The sequence below is a fragment of the Marmota monax genome, unplaced genomic scaffold (assembly GCF_021218885.2).
Source record: "Marmota monax isolate L192 unplaced genomic scaffold, Marmota_monax_Labrador192_F-V1.1 WCK01_AAM20220418_F8-fsc00088, whole genome shotgun sequence".
Classification (NCBI taxonomy): domain Eukaryota; kingdom Metazoa; phylum Chordata; class Mammalia; order Rodentia; family Sciuridae; genus Marmota; species Marmota monax.
Window position 1 is genome coordinate 3,436,470 of NW_026694492.1, and position 15,992 is coordinate 3,452,461.

General features: G+C 35.3%; 1 protein-coding gene across 7 annotated transcripts in view; it reads left to right on the plus strand.

Annotated features, from left to right (window-relative positions):
• The first annotated feature begins 489 nt into the window (after window positions 1-489).
• The window catches only part of Poli (DNA polymerase iota), a 59,406-nt gene continuing 43,903 nt past the window's right edge, over window positions 490-15,992 (plus strand). For 4 of the 7 annotated variants that reach the window (XR_009224504.1, XM_058571335.1, XM_058571336.1 and 1 more), the window contains exons 1-7: window positions 490-646; window positions 2,293-2,418; window positions 5,467-5,631; window positions 8,932-9,084; window positions 11,725-11,961; window positions 13,586-13,764; window positions 15,275-15,366. Coding sequence is in view for 6 of the 7 variants with exons in the window: in XM_058571335.1 (XP_058427318.1) it covers window positions 607-646; window positions 2,293-2,418; window positions 5,467-5,631; window positions 8,932-9,084; window positions 11,725-11,961; window positions 13,586-13,764; window positions 15,275-15,366 (992 nt within the window). In the remaining variant the exon portion in view is untranslated. Of the gene's footprint in view, window positions 647-716; window positions 1,060-2,292; window positions 2,419-5,466; window positions 5,632-8,931; window positions 9,085-11,724; window positions 11,962-13,585; window positions 13,765-15,274; window positions 15,367-15,992 lie in introns of those variants that run through there. The other 3 variants (XM_046419494.2, XM_046419495.2, XM_058571337.1) reach the window with 3 other exon arrangements.

Below are 15,992 nucleotides of genomic sequence, written 5' to 3' on the forward strand. Positions count from 1 at the left end.
GAGCAAGACGCAGATGAGAGATTTTTATCTGACTCCAAAATTCATGTATCAAAGTCCTATTCAGTTTTGATGTCAAAAATTCAGGAATCCACTATATTCCGGTCTCTAAGTAAAATAAACCCAATGTAACTTACAATACTTGCTAAACTTACATAACCCCCTTGTTTTTACTATAATTGACATCCTTTCCTCTTCCCCATCATCACTAATCCCTCAGGCTCAGGGACTGGCCATTTTGTGAACAAGTGATCAGGTGAACAGAGCAAAGATAAAAAACTAAAATTTGTGCAGTATGTCTAACACCAAAGTCCTCAAGGGGAAAAAAAAAAAAAGAGCCTTTCGGAATGTCACGCCCTCACTTCCGGCCTTGACTGGGCTGCGGCAAAGTCCAGCACGTGGGCAGCGCTCACTCCGGGCAGCACGCTGGTCGGCCACCACCCAGCCGGCGCTAGGACCCCAGCGGCTGGCCGCAGTCGGCCCGCGGTTTCCTTGGCGACCGGGCGGAAGCCGGAAGCTGCGCTGCGGTTGGCCCAGCGGCCCGGAGAAGTTGGGGGCGGAGCCCGAGGAGGAAAGTGGCGGCGGCGAGGAAGAGGACTGGCCCCGGCCATGGAGCTGGCGGACGCGGGGGCGGCTGGCTCTTCGCAGGGTGCGTCGGGGCCTGAGCAGCCCGGTGGCCCCGCCGGGTGTAAATGAGAAGGTTGGGGCGGGGCGGGCGGAGGCTGCTCCGGGCGGTGGCCGTTGGGACGCGACGGTCCCTGCCCCGCTTGGTCCCGTTCGTCTTCCCCACCTAGAATACTGTCTTTCTTTGCCTCGTGTTTCGAGGTCAGAACCTCGAGAGGGATGGCTTCCCCCAGTAGGAGTAGGGGAGGGCGCCTGGGGCCTACACGTGCGCGTCCAGGGTGCATCTGTACCTTCTGTCCACCCCTGGAGTCGGGGGGCCGGGCCGGAGTCGCACGGCCAGCCTGGTGAAAACTGCAGAGGTTCCCTGGAGGTGTCACGTTGGAGCAGCTGCCCACAGTTCGCCTGCTTAGCAGAGGTCGAGTTCTGGGCTCAGCCCAGGTAGGAAGGAATGGCTCCGAACCTGGCCAGTCAGCTGTGGTCTGTTCTCTGGGGACCCACCTCCAGGCTCTCGCCTCTATCTTGGAGCTCAGGACTCCAGGGTCTGAAGGCAAAGGCCCTGGTTCTCATCCCCTGTTTTTGTTTTTGGCTGAGGGCAGGAGAGTAGATTTACAGAAAAGTGTGAGAGATTTTCCCAAATGTTAATATCTCACATGACCATGATGCATTTATTAAAATTGATATACTCCTCACTGAAGGTCACACTATATTCATATTTTGCCAGTTTTCCCACTGATACTCTTTTTCTGTTCCAGGACCCACAGTATAATACCACATTACATTGATTGATTGATTGAAGTCTGGAGGTATAATCCAGGAATACTCTACCACCGGGCTGTACCCCTCCCCATCTGTTTTATTTTGAATTTGGCAATCCTCCTGCCACAACCTTCTCAGTTGCTGGGATTATTGATATGCACCACAGCTCCTGGTTCAGCCCCTAGTTTTTAAAATCTAGAAAATAATCATTGTTTCAACTTTGTGAATATTTATTGGTAATCTGTTTACCCAAGGTGCAGTTCTAGGCAGTGGGGTTTTAGCATTCAAACAGGCAATCTAGCTATCCTGTGAAAGCTAAATAGAGTTCACTGGAACCCACAGATTGTTATTATTTTTTTAAAAAAATATTTTTAGTTGTAGGATGGACACAATAACTTTATTTAGTTATTTTTTTAATGTGGTGCTGAAGATCAAAGGCAGTGCCTCACCCATGCTCTACCACTGAGCTACAACTCCAGCTCCTAGATTGTTATTTTGTATTTCAAAATTTCTTTCTTTTTTGAATTTTAGGGACAGGTCACTTGGAATCATCTTTAAGTTGGTGGACAATTAACATTGTTTCAGCTTTTCTGCCTTTTCTGGTTTAGTTACTCTATACTTCTAAGTGATAGCATTGCCTTTTGCATCATTCATTGATCAGATTTTTCCCTCTCAAATTACTATACTGAGAAAAATGTAGTGCACAAAGATATGCTAATTCAGTAAATAGGACTGAAGACCCTGCTGTAGAGTTTCATGTGATTTGTAGCTGCTTTGACAAATAATAAATCCAAGAAAATAACTTAAAACTACTCTGTGGATTCTTTCCCAGATAAAATGTTTTTAGAAAGTGTCAGTTGCTCAAAAATGATTTACAGCCTGAATATATGTATTTCTTTTTTGCATATTGTGCAGCAGTTCATGATCAAGTGGTGCCAACACAAAATTCTTCATCCAGAGTCATAATACATGTGGATCTGGATTGCTTTTATGCGCAAGTAGAAATGATCTCAAACCCAGAATTAAAGGACAAACCTTTAGGTAATTATTCATATTGATAGTATTTTTGTTGTATAATGATAAAATGGGCTACTCTTTATGTCACTGTATTCTGATTTATTAAGAAAGATTTTTTTTTGGAAGCCTTTTTTGTCCTCCATACTAGGTATTGAACCCAAGGGTGCTTCATCACTGAAGTATATCCCAGTCCTTTTTTTTTTTTCAAATTTTTAAATTTGAGACAGGGTCTCCCTAAGTTGCTAAGTTGCTAAAACTGGCCTGGAACTTGGAATCCTCCTGCCTCAGCTTCTGGAGTTGCTGGGATTATAGGTGTGTGCCACCATGCCTACCTGGAAGCCATTCTTACAGTTACCTTTGCTTTTCTACCAAGTGTAAACCTCATAAACCTTATATAAGAAATGGTGAATCTGAGACTAGCATAACTGAACAAATTAACAGAAAGCAGCATAAAGTTTTGGTCTTGTATGTTAATATTCTATGTTATAATTTAGTTCTCTAGGCAGATTTCTTATTTTTCTTTTTTGCAATACTGGGAATCAAACCCTGTGGCGCTTTACTGCTGAGCTACGTCCCTAGCCTTTTTAATTTTTTATTTTGAGACAGAGTCTGGCTAAATTGTCCAGGCTGTTCTTAACCTTGTGATCCTCTTATGTCAGCTTCCCAAGTAACTGGAATTATAGGTGTGCACCACCATGTCTGTCAGATTGCTTTTACTCAGTATTTCAAACTTTATAGGTCTTGGAGCTCAAAAACAATCTTGTTATTTTTGTTACATTTTTAATGGAAGTTTTCATCTTCCTCTTTTGCAAATTAAATGTATGAGTTGAATATTAATGTCTAACAAACAGTTGAATTTTAAGCAGAACCTTAAATATTTAGATAGAGCAAGCATTTCATAATAACAAGCATCTTTTAAAATTAAAGGCAAGGAGAAATTTTGCATTGAGGATTAGCTTACTGATATTCTGGCATGTTTTATTAACATTTTTATTGTACCTTAAATTGGGAGAGCAGAGATTTTTTTCCTTCATGTGTGCAGGAAGGATATTTTATAAACTTAGAAAATTATTTTGGTTCTCTTGGCTGCTATCTTCTTGTGCCTAGATTGGCTTAATAAATACAAATCTCGTTTTATTGATTTTACTAAAGAACAAAGGAGTAGCTAGTTTTTGGTATGCCAAAGTGAAGCTGGCATTTTTGTGTGTTTTAGTGTGTGTGACACTGGAAATTGAACCCACTGACCCTGGGAGAGACTTCACTATTTAGCTACATTGCCTAGAGTGGAATTTGGATCCTCCTTCCTTGGGCTCCTGAGTAGCTGGGATTACAGGCCTGCTACTGTGCTAGGCAGAGAGGCCAGGATCTTTAAACTTTCCTAGAATGTCTTTAAGTTTTTAGGGTCAGAGGACCTAAATGATTTCTTCTAAAGGCATGTCTAATTAGTAGTATTATAACAAAATGCTGTGTAGATTATGCTTAATAAAAAGTATTGTGTGATTAAGATGTACAAATTATGGACATGAAATAAAAGTTGTGACTGCTGAAAGTTTCCTGGAGAAAACAAAAGTAATGTTTTTTTTTTTTTTAATATTTACTTTTTAGTTATAGTTGGATATAATATCTTTAATTAAATTTTTATGTGGGGCTGAGGATTGAACCCAGGACCTGGTCCGATCTAGGCGAGCGCTCTACTGCTGAACCACAACCCCAGCCCCAGTGATTTTTTTTTATTCTAAACAAATATTGTTGTGACATACCATGTGGAGTTCATATAGTGTATTCTGCATTAAAAGACCAGATATGGTCATGCGTGCCTGTAATCCCAGCGACTTGGGAGGCTGAGGCAGGAGGATTCCAAGTTCAAAGCCAGCCTCAGCAATTTATCGAGGCCATAAGATACTTAGCAAGATCCTGTCTCAAATAAAAAAAGTTTTTTTTTTTTTTAAAAAAGACTTTTTAGTTAAGGAATTTACTAGTCTGATTTTTTCATATTAGTTCACTGATGAATGTTTTATTTGACATTTATTTTGGGGTATAATCTGATATATAAGAAAACTTTATGTGCAAATAATGTTTTTTGTCTTCTTTATAATACCCCAAATTTAAAAACAGATGTGTAATGGAAATGGATATAACTATTGTTTTTCTTCTATATGTTTGCGTTTTACTTTTTTGTGTGTGTACTGGAGATGCATTTTACATATTTTTGATAAACATTATTATAGTGGCATGAAGTAGTCAACTTGTTTAAAAAGAGAAAAACAATTTTAGCAATCTAAGTCACCAATAAACTAGAATTTTTATTCAGTCTGTAGATGATCATATTGTATTCATTTTGATAGGGAGCTCATAATGCCCTACTGAATCATCAGCAGATAACTATAAAGAAAAGTTCAGTACTAGGATAATTACTGGGGAGATACCCCTAACAGTTGCTGTAGCTTGCCAATTGTAACAGAACATTCTTTTGTTCATTGGCAGACAAATGAGTTTTTCTAGTAGCAACCAGTATTTAATTGTACTCAATTATTTTCAGCTGGCTTATTTTTTGGTCAACATACCTGGAGCTATAGATATGGCAGTATAAACCAAGCAGATTTTGTACTGTCTGAAAACATTTTAAGAAGGATTTGATTTCTGTCTTATCACTGAGAATTTTTAGACTATATTTATTGATTTATGGTAATTTTTGCTAAATTTGAGGAATATACACATCTAGCTTTTGTATAAATAATCGGTCCGAATTCTAACAGGTGATTTATACTACTTTTATGTATTGTTTTTCTGTTTAATAATAACTTTTTCCCCAAATAGACAAATATCCAAAGCTTAAAAGTATGATATGGGAAAATACTTTTCATAAGTAGGAGATAGCTCAAAAACCTGATTCTTTGTAGAATTTTAATGAACAGAATCTACTTTTTAAAACTGAGACACCTTTTTATCCTTAACAAAAGCACATGCTATTCTTATAGCTCAGACAATTATAACATGGAAGTAGTAAATTATGTTTTAAAATGTTTGTATAATCCTGCTTGATTTTTCTTACAGAATTTTTATTTTTTATAGGTGTTCAGCAGAAATATTTGGTGGTTACTTGCAACTATGAAGCCAGGAAACTTGGAGTTACAAAACTTATGAATGTCAGAGATGCAAAAGAAAAATGTCCACAACTTGTATTGGTTAATGGAGAAGACTTGACCCGTTATAGGGAGATGTCTTATAAGGTTACAGGTACAAAGTATAGGCAATCTATTTTTAGTATTAATTTTTATGTAGGATGCCTATTCACTTAAATAATTTTATAAATCTTAATAAAGTGCCATAAACCAGATTCCTTTTTCCTAATAGCTTTTTATTATGGGTCTTTTCCACTTTAAAAATTATATAAAAGAGTGGCTTTCTATATTATGAATAATGTTGGTAAGTAATTTGAATTCTGTTGTGACTAGTGTTTATATAAATAACAGGAAATATAAAGTTTATAAGTGATAAAATCAGAAGATATACTGTAAAGACATACTGTAAATTTTAAATTTTAAGCTTACATGAATTATGAAGAAATACATTGTTTTCTAATGTACTGATGATAATTCAAAGAAGTGTTTGTAATTTTTGGTTAGCATAATTAAAAACTGATTTCTTAAGAAATATTAGCAAAAATAATGGCTATATTAGTCTTTTTGTGTACACACACACACACACACACATACACATACACTACATATTACACTGTAGCTACTGAACTCCCTTATGCTGAGGCTTGAGTGTGAATCTTAGTGTTCTAGTGAATTAGAGGAAAATAAAAGGAAAATGCTTGTACATTGTTATATTACAAATACATATTTTTAAAAATGTGTAAGAATCAACTTTGTGTTTTTATTATTATCATCATCATCATTAACCCAGGACACTCTACCACTGAGCTGTATCCCCATCCCTTTTAAAATTTTTAGACAGGATCTTGTTAAATTGCTGAGACTGGTGATCCTCCTGCCTCAGCCTTCTGAGTTGGTGGGATTATAGATATGCCCCACTGTGACTAGCTTATACTGTCTTTTCAATTGTTTTTGCTCGTTTTTCTTTTGTTAATTGTAGCAGTTTTTATATGTAAAGGGTTAATATCTATAATATATAGAGAGCTCCTACAACTTAAGAAAAAGAAACAATAAAAGTGAACAAAGAATGTGAGTAAGCAGTTGACAAAGAAGAGCAAATTCAGTATCTAACAATTATATGGGAAAAAAGCTCAAATTTATTACTGGCTAAGGAAACTTGAATTAGTAAGACATTATTTTATGTTGGTGATACTTGTCAAAAAATGTGACAAAAAGTAGAAATATAAAGTATTGTAGCTTTTTAAAAAAGCAATCAAGAAACATTTATTAAAGATAAAGGGTGGAGATGATAGTTTGCCTAGCATGTGCAAGGCCCTGCATTTAATCCTTAACACACACACGCACACACACACATGAGAAACTAAAGATTAATATTCTTCAAACCAGTGATATCATTGCTGAGTATTCATCAAATAGAAATAAAATTATAAGTACATAAATAACATGTATAGAAAAAGATTTATTTTAGCCTGGTTCATAATTGATAGAAAAGAGATTAATTTTCAGGAATGGGATAGTTAAATGATTTGTCCCTGTGACCCAGTGATAGAACAATGTGTTAAAAAATATTTAGTGGTTGACCAGCTTTGTGCATTACTCTGTATTTGACTTATTTTTCTGCTTAAAACTTTGATTCTTTTTTTCTACATTCTTTTGATAAAAGGTTTTATTTCCTACATGACTTTTGGATGTCAGGTAGATACTTTTGAAAAAAAATTACAGAAATTGATGAACGAAGTACAAAACAATCTTATATAATCAGACACACTGTCAGTCTCTCCTCAAAGGAGATAATAGCTTTCTCTGTGTAGGCTGGAGTTATATTTGGTGTTCACAAGTCACATTGTTTTTCATTTTTCTGTGCTGGGGTTTGAACCCAGGGCCTTGTACATGGTAGATAAGGGCTTTACCACTGAGCTATACCCAAGCCCCACGTTATTACCTTTATTGTTTTCCCTTTAAATATCTATGTTAGTATTAGTAAAATAAAATAACTTAGTATTTTTGTAAAAAAGTGATCAGTGAGGAATTATTTAGTCCTTTTATTCTGAGTCTTCAGATTATGGCACCTTAAGAATATATGCGTTTTTGTATGCTCAGAGCCATACAGTTGGCTCTCCATGGGTTCTGCATCTGTAGATTGAACCTGTGGATTTGAAAAAAAAAAAAAAGGCTTCAGTACTGAAATCATAACAGACTTTTTTATCATGTCATTATTCCCTAAACAATACAGCATAAGACTATTTACATTATATAAGATACTGTAAGTATAGATGATTTGAAACTTACAGGAGAATATGTATAGGATATATGCAAATATCGTGCCGTTTTATATATGGGTCTTGAGCATCTTCAGATTTTGGTTTCCTTGGGAGTGGTTCTGGAACCAGTCCTCTGAATATTGAAGATCTACTGTTTTCTGACATCCAACAGGTCTCAATAGAAGGTGATTCAGGGGGGAAGAAAATAGTTCTTCTAAATGATTTTAAAGTTATTATTAATTCTTGCATATGAGAATTGACAGTCCTTTTGAATTTATTCTACATGTTAAATTCAATTTAGTAAAATTTGACTTATGGACTAGGTAGTTTGCAGATGCTGCACATGTGAATAGCTGCAAGTTGTGGTCCATATCTGCCATTTTACGCTTAAGGCATATGTTTGGGAATGGCCAATCAAAATACTGTTATATATTGTTAAGTGACTTTTCTGTTTGACTCAGTAATAAGTCAAAAAAAAATTTTTTTGTTTTGTTTTGTTTGGTACCAGGGATTGAACTCAGGGGCACTCAACTATTTAACCACATCCCCAGCCCTATTTTGTATTTTATTTAAGATACACGGTCTCACTGAGTTGCTTAGCATCTATCTTTTTGCTGAGGCTAGCTTTGAACTCTCAATCCTCCTGCCTCAGCCTCCCAAGCTGTTGGGATTACAAGCATGTGCCACCACGGCTGTCTAATAAGTGGAAGTTTTAAATTTTGCTTTGCCTAAACTGTTGTGGAGAATATACATAGGTAAAATATATTATTACTTGTTTTTACTTTCCTAAGCAGTTTATAATTTATTCTTTCACATAGTGCTTCAAGATTATAATTAACTATAATCATTGGCATTTAATGTACTACAGATATAGAAAGTTTACATATAGAAGATTGAGCTAAAAATGTATTTCTATGAGGAACTGCTCTGAGAATGTCATTTTTAGACTTGTTTTGTTGGGAAATATTGCCTCTACTCAAAATATGGTACAGAAAAACAAAGATAACAGTTAACTGAGACTTTTCATTAAAGATATTATGGAATTGTGAATATATATAAAACCTTTAATTATGTATTTGGTATATTTTTAAGCATTAAATCTTTTCTAGTTGTAACTTTAATTACACCTCTGCACCAATATTATTTTGATTTAGAATTGTTGGAAGAATTTAGTCCAGTTGTTGAGAGACTTGGATTTGATGAAAATTTTGTGGATCTAACAGAAATAGTTGAAAAGAAACTCCAGCAACTTCAAAGTGATGAACTTTCTGCATTGACTGTGTCAGGTCATGTGTATAATAATCAGCGTGAGTGTTATTCCTTCCACTTACTAACTAAAAGTTATACTTTTTTTTTAATCTTTATCATTTATTTATTTATTTGGTGCTAAAAATTAAACCCAGTGTCTCACATATGCCAGGCAAGTGCACTACCACTGAGCCCCAGCCCCAGCCTAAGTCTATACATTTTTTAATGTTCATTGAGTTTATTGTGACATTCTGTTAGATTTATGACTTTTTTGGTCAGTAATCTAAGATATCTAAAATCAGATATTGCTATTCCATATCAAATATGTAGAAAATAAGATTTTGATGACATGTAGATCTGTGCAGTTTTCATCTCTTTGACATAGTATATCTGTTCACATTTTTAAGAGTCCCTCTTTAGGTCACCCTTAAGTTATAGCAGTCAACTTGTTACTGTTTTTTAGAATAATTTTTGATTCTCCTGAAACTATCTCTAAGCAAAATTTTGAGGTAGGCTGAACTTCCCTTCTGTTCCTCTGGGGCTATAAGACTCTCATGGTGCTCTTCTGACTTTTCAGACTACCACCCATGGAATCTTTTCCAGGCCTACCTGTCACTGGCCTGTCAGCTGTTATAGGGCAAGGGTCTACTGTGGAGCTAAGGCAGCCATGGAGGTCTTTTCTCACTGGTTCTTAAAATCATGCCAGAAGGATTTCAGACATGTCATTCAGAGTAGCGGGTATGAGTTTATTAAAAGGGTAGGAAAATAGAAAAGGAAACACTCTCCAGAAAGAGAGTTGGTTTCCATAGAGAGGAGAAGATGGCATGTCCCTCATACCTTCTAGTTTTATTGGAGTGTGGGGCTGGGTGGGGGGTGTCCCAGGTCTAAAGTGTCCTTAGAGTCCTGTTCAGGTCTTCCTTTTGACTTTTGACTGACAGCAGAGGATGCCATCAGACTTTCAAGTCCCCACAGAGCATGATAATTCTAGGTCACTTTGGCTCATGCTGACCAGTTCTAATTGGAAACTGTTCTAACAGATTTTCTGGTTAGGTAGAACTATCTTTATCTCCCTGATTTCTGGGATCTGGTCTGTGTGTGGTTCACAATCTGCTCCCCTGCCCCTTCAGAATAAATGTGTTCAGCATTTCAGGCCTGCATGTCTCTTGCAGACAACCAGTTGTTTGCTGATGGATGTAATATAGCCTATTTACTTAAAACAGGCAGGGCTGCAGGTAAATTGCTTTTTAAAGGGAAGCTTATGGGGGTCAGCATAGTGGGCCCAGTATATGGAATTTTTCCTTAACCTCATATTCCCATCCCTCACAACTGTTTGTCCCCTATCATGTCTGTTCCCCATCATCTGCCATGTGCTTGTATCTTCTTCAAGCTCCTATTTAATTAGCTCTAATAATTATTACCAACTGTCTCCTTCCTTCACATAGTAAGTCCTGAATCACTGGTGGTATTTCCATTTGCATTTGAAAATAGCTTTAGTAGGCGCTGGTGAATATTTAATTAGGCTTTCATACATTTTGTGACTCTGCTGGTAACTTTTATATTATACCAAATAGAAGACAAGCTGCTTTTCTTTTGTGTAAGAGTTGCCTGATCCTTTTGGTTATAGTTCTTAACTTGTGTTTCTCGAACCCCACCTGTTGTGAGGCCTGGTTATCCTTCTCTAGTATAGCTCTCCACAGAAGAAAAGGGGTAGAGATGAATTTCTAGAAGCTTGTTGTGTGTCTTTTGTACCTATGCTGTTTTTGTTGTGTTTGGTTTTGTTTTTAATAAGGGCTAAGTACTAGCAAGATGATTCCAGACATAACTTCTATATAATTTTTGAAGCAAATTCAGACTTTATTAGTTAGAACATATCATGGACAGAGAGCTAGACTTTATATCTTAGATAGAAAATGTCTAATCATTTATTAGTTCTTCCTCTTCAACATAAGCTTTTATTAAAAAGTTTTCAAACTTACAGAAAAGTTGATGGAATAATATAATAAATACCTTTTAATTACACTCTTATAGATAAACCAGTTTTCATTTGCCATTTTTTTTTTTATTTTGCTCTCTTTGTGGAAAAGTTGATAGATTGATGAGCCATTTGGAAATAAATTGTAGATACTATGACACTTCATCCCTGAATCCTTCTAGGCTGAGTCTTGGAGATAAGGATGGTCCGATATAAATTTTTACACCTAAGAAAGTTTGTTTCTATGTAATTTCCCTACCTTTTTCATAAAAGACCTCTTAAACTATGTATAGGCCAGAAATTATTTTTGGCATCACATATAGCTAATATGTAAAGTGTGGATTTAGATCTTTAAAGCTGTAATGGTAGCATTCTTATGACAACTTATGCATATTTATAGGTGAGTGTGGATTTAAGTTTTATTAATATCCCTAGAAAATTTTTAAGATATCAGTTTTCATATTATAATCTGTTAAATCATTAAGTACTCCCAGTATACTCATGTCACAGACCCTTGGAATTCACTTGTATTATTTGTTTACAATGTTCCTATGAAGAACTAAAGAAATAAGTCAAATGGATGGCAGGGTGGTAGTAGTAGTGGTAGGAGGGTTTGGATATAAATTAAACCCTGCATCTTTTAAAAATCCTTTTTTAAAAAAGAAAACAGAAAATGTTTTTTTTTTTGTGACTTTTAACAGTATCTTTTTTTTTTTTTTTTTTTTAGCTATAAACCTGCATGACATCATGCACATCAGACTACTAATTGGATCTCAGATTGCAGCAGAAATGCGGGAAGCCATGTATAATCAGTTGGGGCTCACTGGATGCGCTGGAGTGGCTTGTAATAAACTATTGGCAAAATTAGTTTCTGGTGTTTTTAAACCAAATCAACAAACAGTCTTGTTACCTGAAAGTTGTCAAGATCTCATTTATAGTTTGAACCATATAAAGAAAATGCCTGGTAAGACAAATATAATTGAAGAATATGTATTATGTTTTATTGTATTTCTTTAATCATAAAAAATTATAGATGTAAATAACAATTTCTAGAGGTAATTAGCTGTTGGAGAAAAAACTATAGTGTTTTATGGAGCAAATCTGTATGAGGAAATACACAAAAGTACTTTTATGTTTCTTATCATGCAAGTGATAACCTGGAAACATAAAGTCCTTGATTTGCAGTCCTGGGTTCATATTTTTGTACTGTACATTGCATCTAGAAGGGAGTTTAACATTTATTAATTCTCTTTAGTTTTTATATATAAAATAGTATGGCTACAATGGACCTTCCAAACTTCTAAAACAAATACTTCATTCTAAAGATCAGGGAATGGATTTCCTCGAGAAATTCACTGATCTATTCAGTTCATAGGGCAAATTTGTATCTTTGAAAATCAGATAACCTGCATTTTTATAGACCATCAATAATATGTTGAACTTTTTTCTTTTGCTTTGTTGGGGAATAGGATGTAATAAAAGACTTCTGTGGAAGTGAATTTCTAAGACAACGGAAACTTAACTGTTTAGTGTTATAGCTTCCCATTTTTAACTTATGCCCGTATGATTCCAAAATAAATTGTATAATGCCTTGCCTTCCTTAGCAAGTAGTATAATTATAATTTGAGATTTTGGATCTGTGTTCTGAAGAACAATGTCAGATCATAATAAACTGACTATATACTGAAGCAGGACATTCTTTCTTACTTTACCTTTTGAATTATTGCATCTGTTTTTACAGGCTTTCTACTTTTTCCCTCATTGCCAATTGCCAAGCCTCCTTTTTTTTTTTTCTGCAAAAATACCTGTCACTACATTTTAATAATTCCCCTTACATGCCTGTCTTCACTGATTTATTGCTTTAACTTTGCAAGGAAACCAGATAACTGTAGAATTATTATTTTTTAAATGACAGTAAGAGGGGTTGGGGTTGTGGCTCAGTGTTAGAGTGCTCGCCTAGCATGCACAAGGTACTGGGTTCAATCCTCAACACTACATAAATGTAAAATAAAGATATTGTGTCCACCTCAAACTTAAGAATAAATATATTTTTTAAAAATGAAAGAACGAACTTTAAATGACCTATTTCTCTGATGAAGAAAATATAAGTTTTAGTGCAAAAACTTTGTGGTAGGGGTTTTGTTAGTTTTTATATTTTTTCACACTTAGTTGTGTTCTGGGTGATAAATATTGCTAGATATGTGATTTATGGATGAGTGTAATGTTGTGCACAGAAATCAGGTTAGCCCATAAGCATATATTAATCAATTTTGGTTCTTCTTTTTACAGTAATAATAAACATTATTCCTGAGTTATTCCACAGTGTTGCAGAACAGGTGGTAAAATTTTCATTTTATCAAAAGAGTGTATTGACTGCAAATAGTACATGTTATGAGTGCTTCAAGGAGCTACATATTACTCAGGGACCCTGAAGGAAAGAATAATAATCTACTTTGCAATTGAGTTTGATCTTAGCAAAGTATTAATTATGGAACTTAAGATATGGTTGATGTATTTTTAAGATTTTAATTATCTTTATTTTAAGGAAGAAAGCTGTTGTAGCACCATATGCATTTGTTTTTGTTTAGGTATTGGCTATAAAACTGCCAAACGCCTTGAAGCACTGGGAATCAATAGTGTGCATGATCTCCAAACCTTTTCATCTAAAATATTAGAAAAGGAATTAGGAATTTCAGTTGCTCAGCGTATTCAGAAGCTCAGTTTTGGAGAGGATAACTCTCCTGTGACACCTTCAGGACCACCTCAGGTATGTGGCAATGATATTTATATTTAATGTTCTAGTTATATGTAGTGTACTATTTATGTTTACTGTACTAGTTGTCACATCTGGATAAAAATTTCCAGTTTTGCATATTCAGAATATTGTAGTTTGCTTTTCATGTTCCCTTTCCTAAGAGAAGGCTGCTGCTTTATTATATTAGATTAATAAATATTCTTAAGTTGAAACTTGAACATTAATGTATTCATTATTTGTTCATTTTTTGTGGTAGTGAGGAGTGAACCAAAGCCATGCGCATGCTACGCAAGCTCTCTGACAGAGAGCTACACCTCCAGCTCCCTTTTTTAAACTTTTCTTTTGAGACAGGTCTTGCTAAGTTACTCAGCTTTTTGTTGCTGCAGCAGAATGATGGACAAGGACTGCTTAGAGCAGGAAAAGTTCACTTTGGGCTCACAGTTTCAGGGGTCTCAGTTGGCCTTTTGCTCTGGGCCTGTGGTGAGGCAAAACACTGTGGTGGAAGGGTGTGGCTGAGGAGAGCTGCTCAACTCATGGCAGCTGGGAAGGAGAGGGGAAGAACCAGGGACAAGACATAGTCCCCAAGGGCATAGCCCCAATGATGTCTTCCTTCAGCAAGATCCACCTGCCTATTATTAATTCAAATCATTAATCCACCAAATGGATTTATCCCCTTTTGGGGTTATAGCTCTCATAATTTAATCTTTTCATCTCTAAACATTTTTGCATTGACTAGCACATGAACTTTTGGGGGAACATTCCAGATCCAAACCACTATGCTGAGTTGCCCAGGCTGGCATCAAATTTGTGATCCTCGTGCCTCAGCCTCCTTAGTAATTGGAATTATAGCAGGCACCACCACACCCTGAGAGCATTAATGCTTGATAATCTCAGCTTAGCTACTTTGATTGAATACAGCTTATTGTTAATAGGTCATAAGGCAAAATATTTTAATTCTTTAAAAATCTTATTTTCAGAATAGTCCAGTGATTTAATAAGTGGAAAAAGATGTCATCGCCCTGTTAAAATTGATTGGCTTTTTCTGCCTATGTAAAGAGTACTTTACTAAGTGCTTTATGTTGATTAGTCCATTTAATCTTCATAACAAACCTTGGAGGTGGGCAGTACTATTGTTTGTTTTCCTCCCTCCCTTCGTTCCTTCCTTTCTTTCTCCTTTTTTGTTAAGATGAGGATGCTGTATTTTAGATAGGCTAAATAATTTATTCAAGTATAAACTCAGATTCTAGTCCTAGGGCATTAAGAGACTCACATTAGTCATAAAGTAAAACTTGGAATTGGTACTAGAACTTTGTCGTTTTCTTGACTTTCAGTATATTTTCTAGTGGAGTACAAATTACTTGCAAATAAGATGAGTTAATGTAACAGTGTACTAAATGATTCAAATTAAGCACAAGAGGTAAAGTTAGTAAAGAATGTATTAAATATATATTTGACATATTCATTGATAATTGGGTATATTTATTTGAGTTTACATTAATGCTCACTTACGCTTCTTTGGTAGTCCTTTAGTGAAGAAGATTCATTTAAAAAATGTTCATCAGAAGTCGAAGCTAAAAAAAAGATTGAAGAACTACTTGCTAACCTTTTGAACAGGTATTATTAATCCATTTTGCCAAAACATTCTACATAATTTTTATGCAGTACATACATGCAAAAAATTCTTGATGTGTCTTGGATGTTACAGGTTAACTTAATACATGTATTTCTCTTTACTTCACAGAATAGTATTAATCTCTTTTTCTTTCAATGTTTAGACCTAATAGATTTTTTCCCACTGATCTCTGTGTATTATAAACTATTGCAAAGACATTATTATGTGCTGTTAACCAATTTAATACATCTTCTTCCTTTAGTCTTAATACACAGTTACAACACAGTTACAACAGTTATTCTGTGGATTCTTAAGCTATATATTATTACTAAAAGGGGTTTTGTGGATATCTCTTAATATTCCTAGACCTATTCTAGTCCTTAGGTGAAAAGGAATAAGTTTTAATTTTTCCTAATGGCAATTTTGAGCATTTGCTTTTAATTTAGTATTACTTGCTTTTCCACAAAAGGAAAAATGCAGAGAGGAATAATAATTCTTTCACAATTCTAAAACTTCTCACATAGGAATAGATCGTGATTATTGAACACAGGAAGTTATTAGAACAATAATAATGGACCAAGCAGGAGAAGCCTTGTATTTTCTTTGTCTCAGACTATGTAAAAGAAAA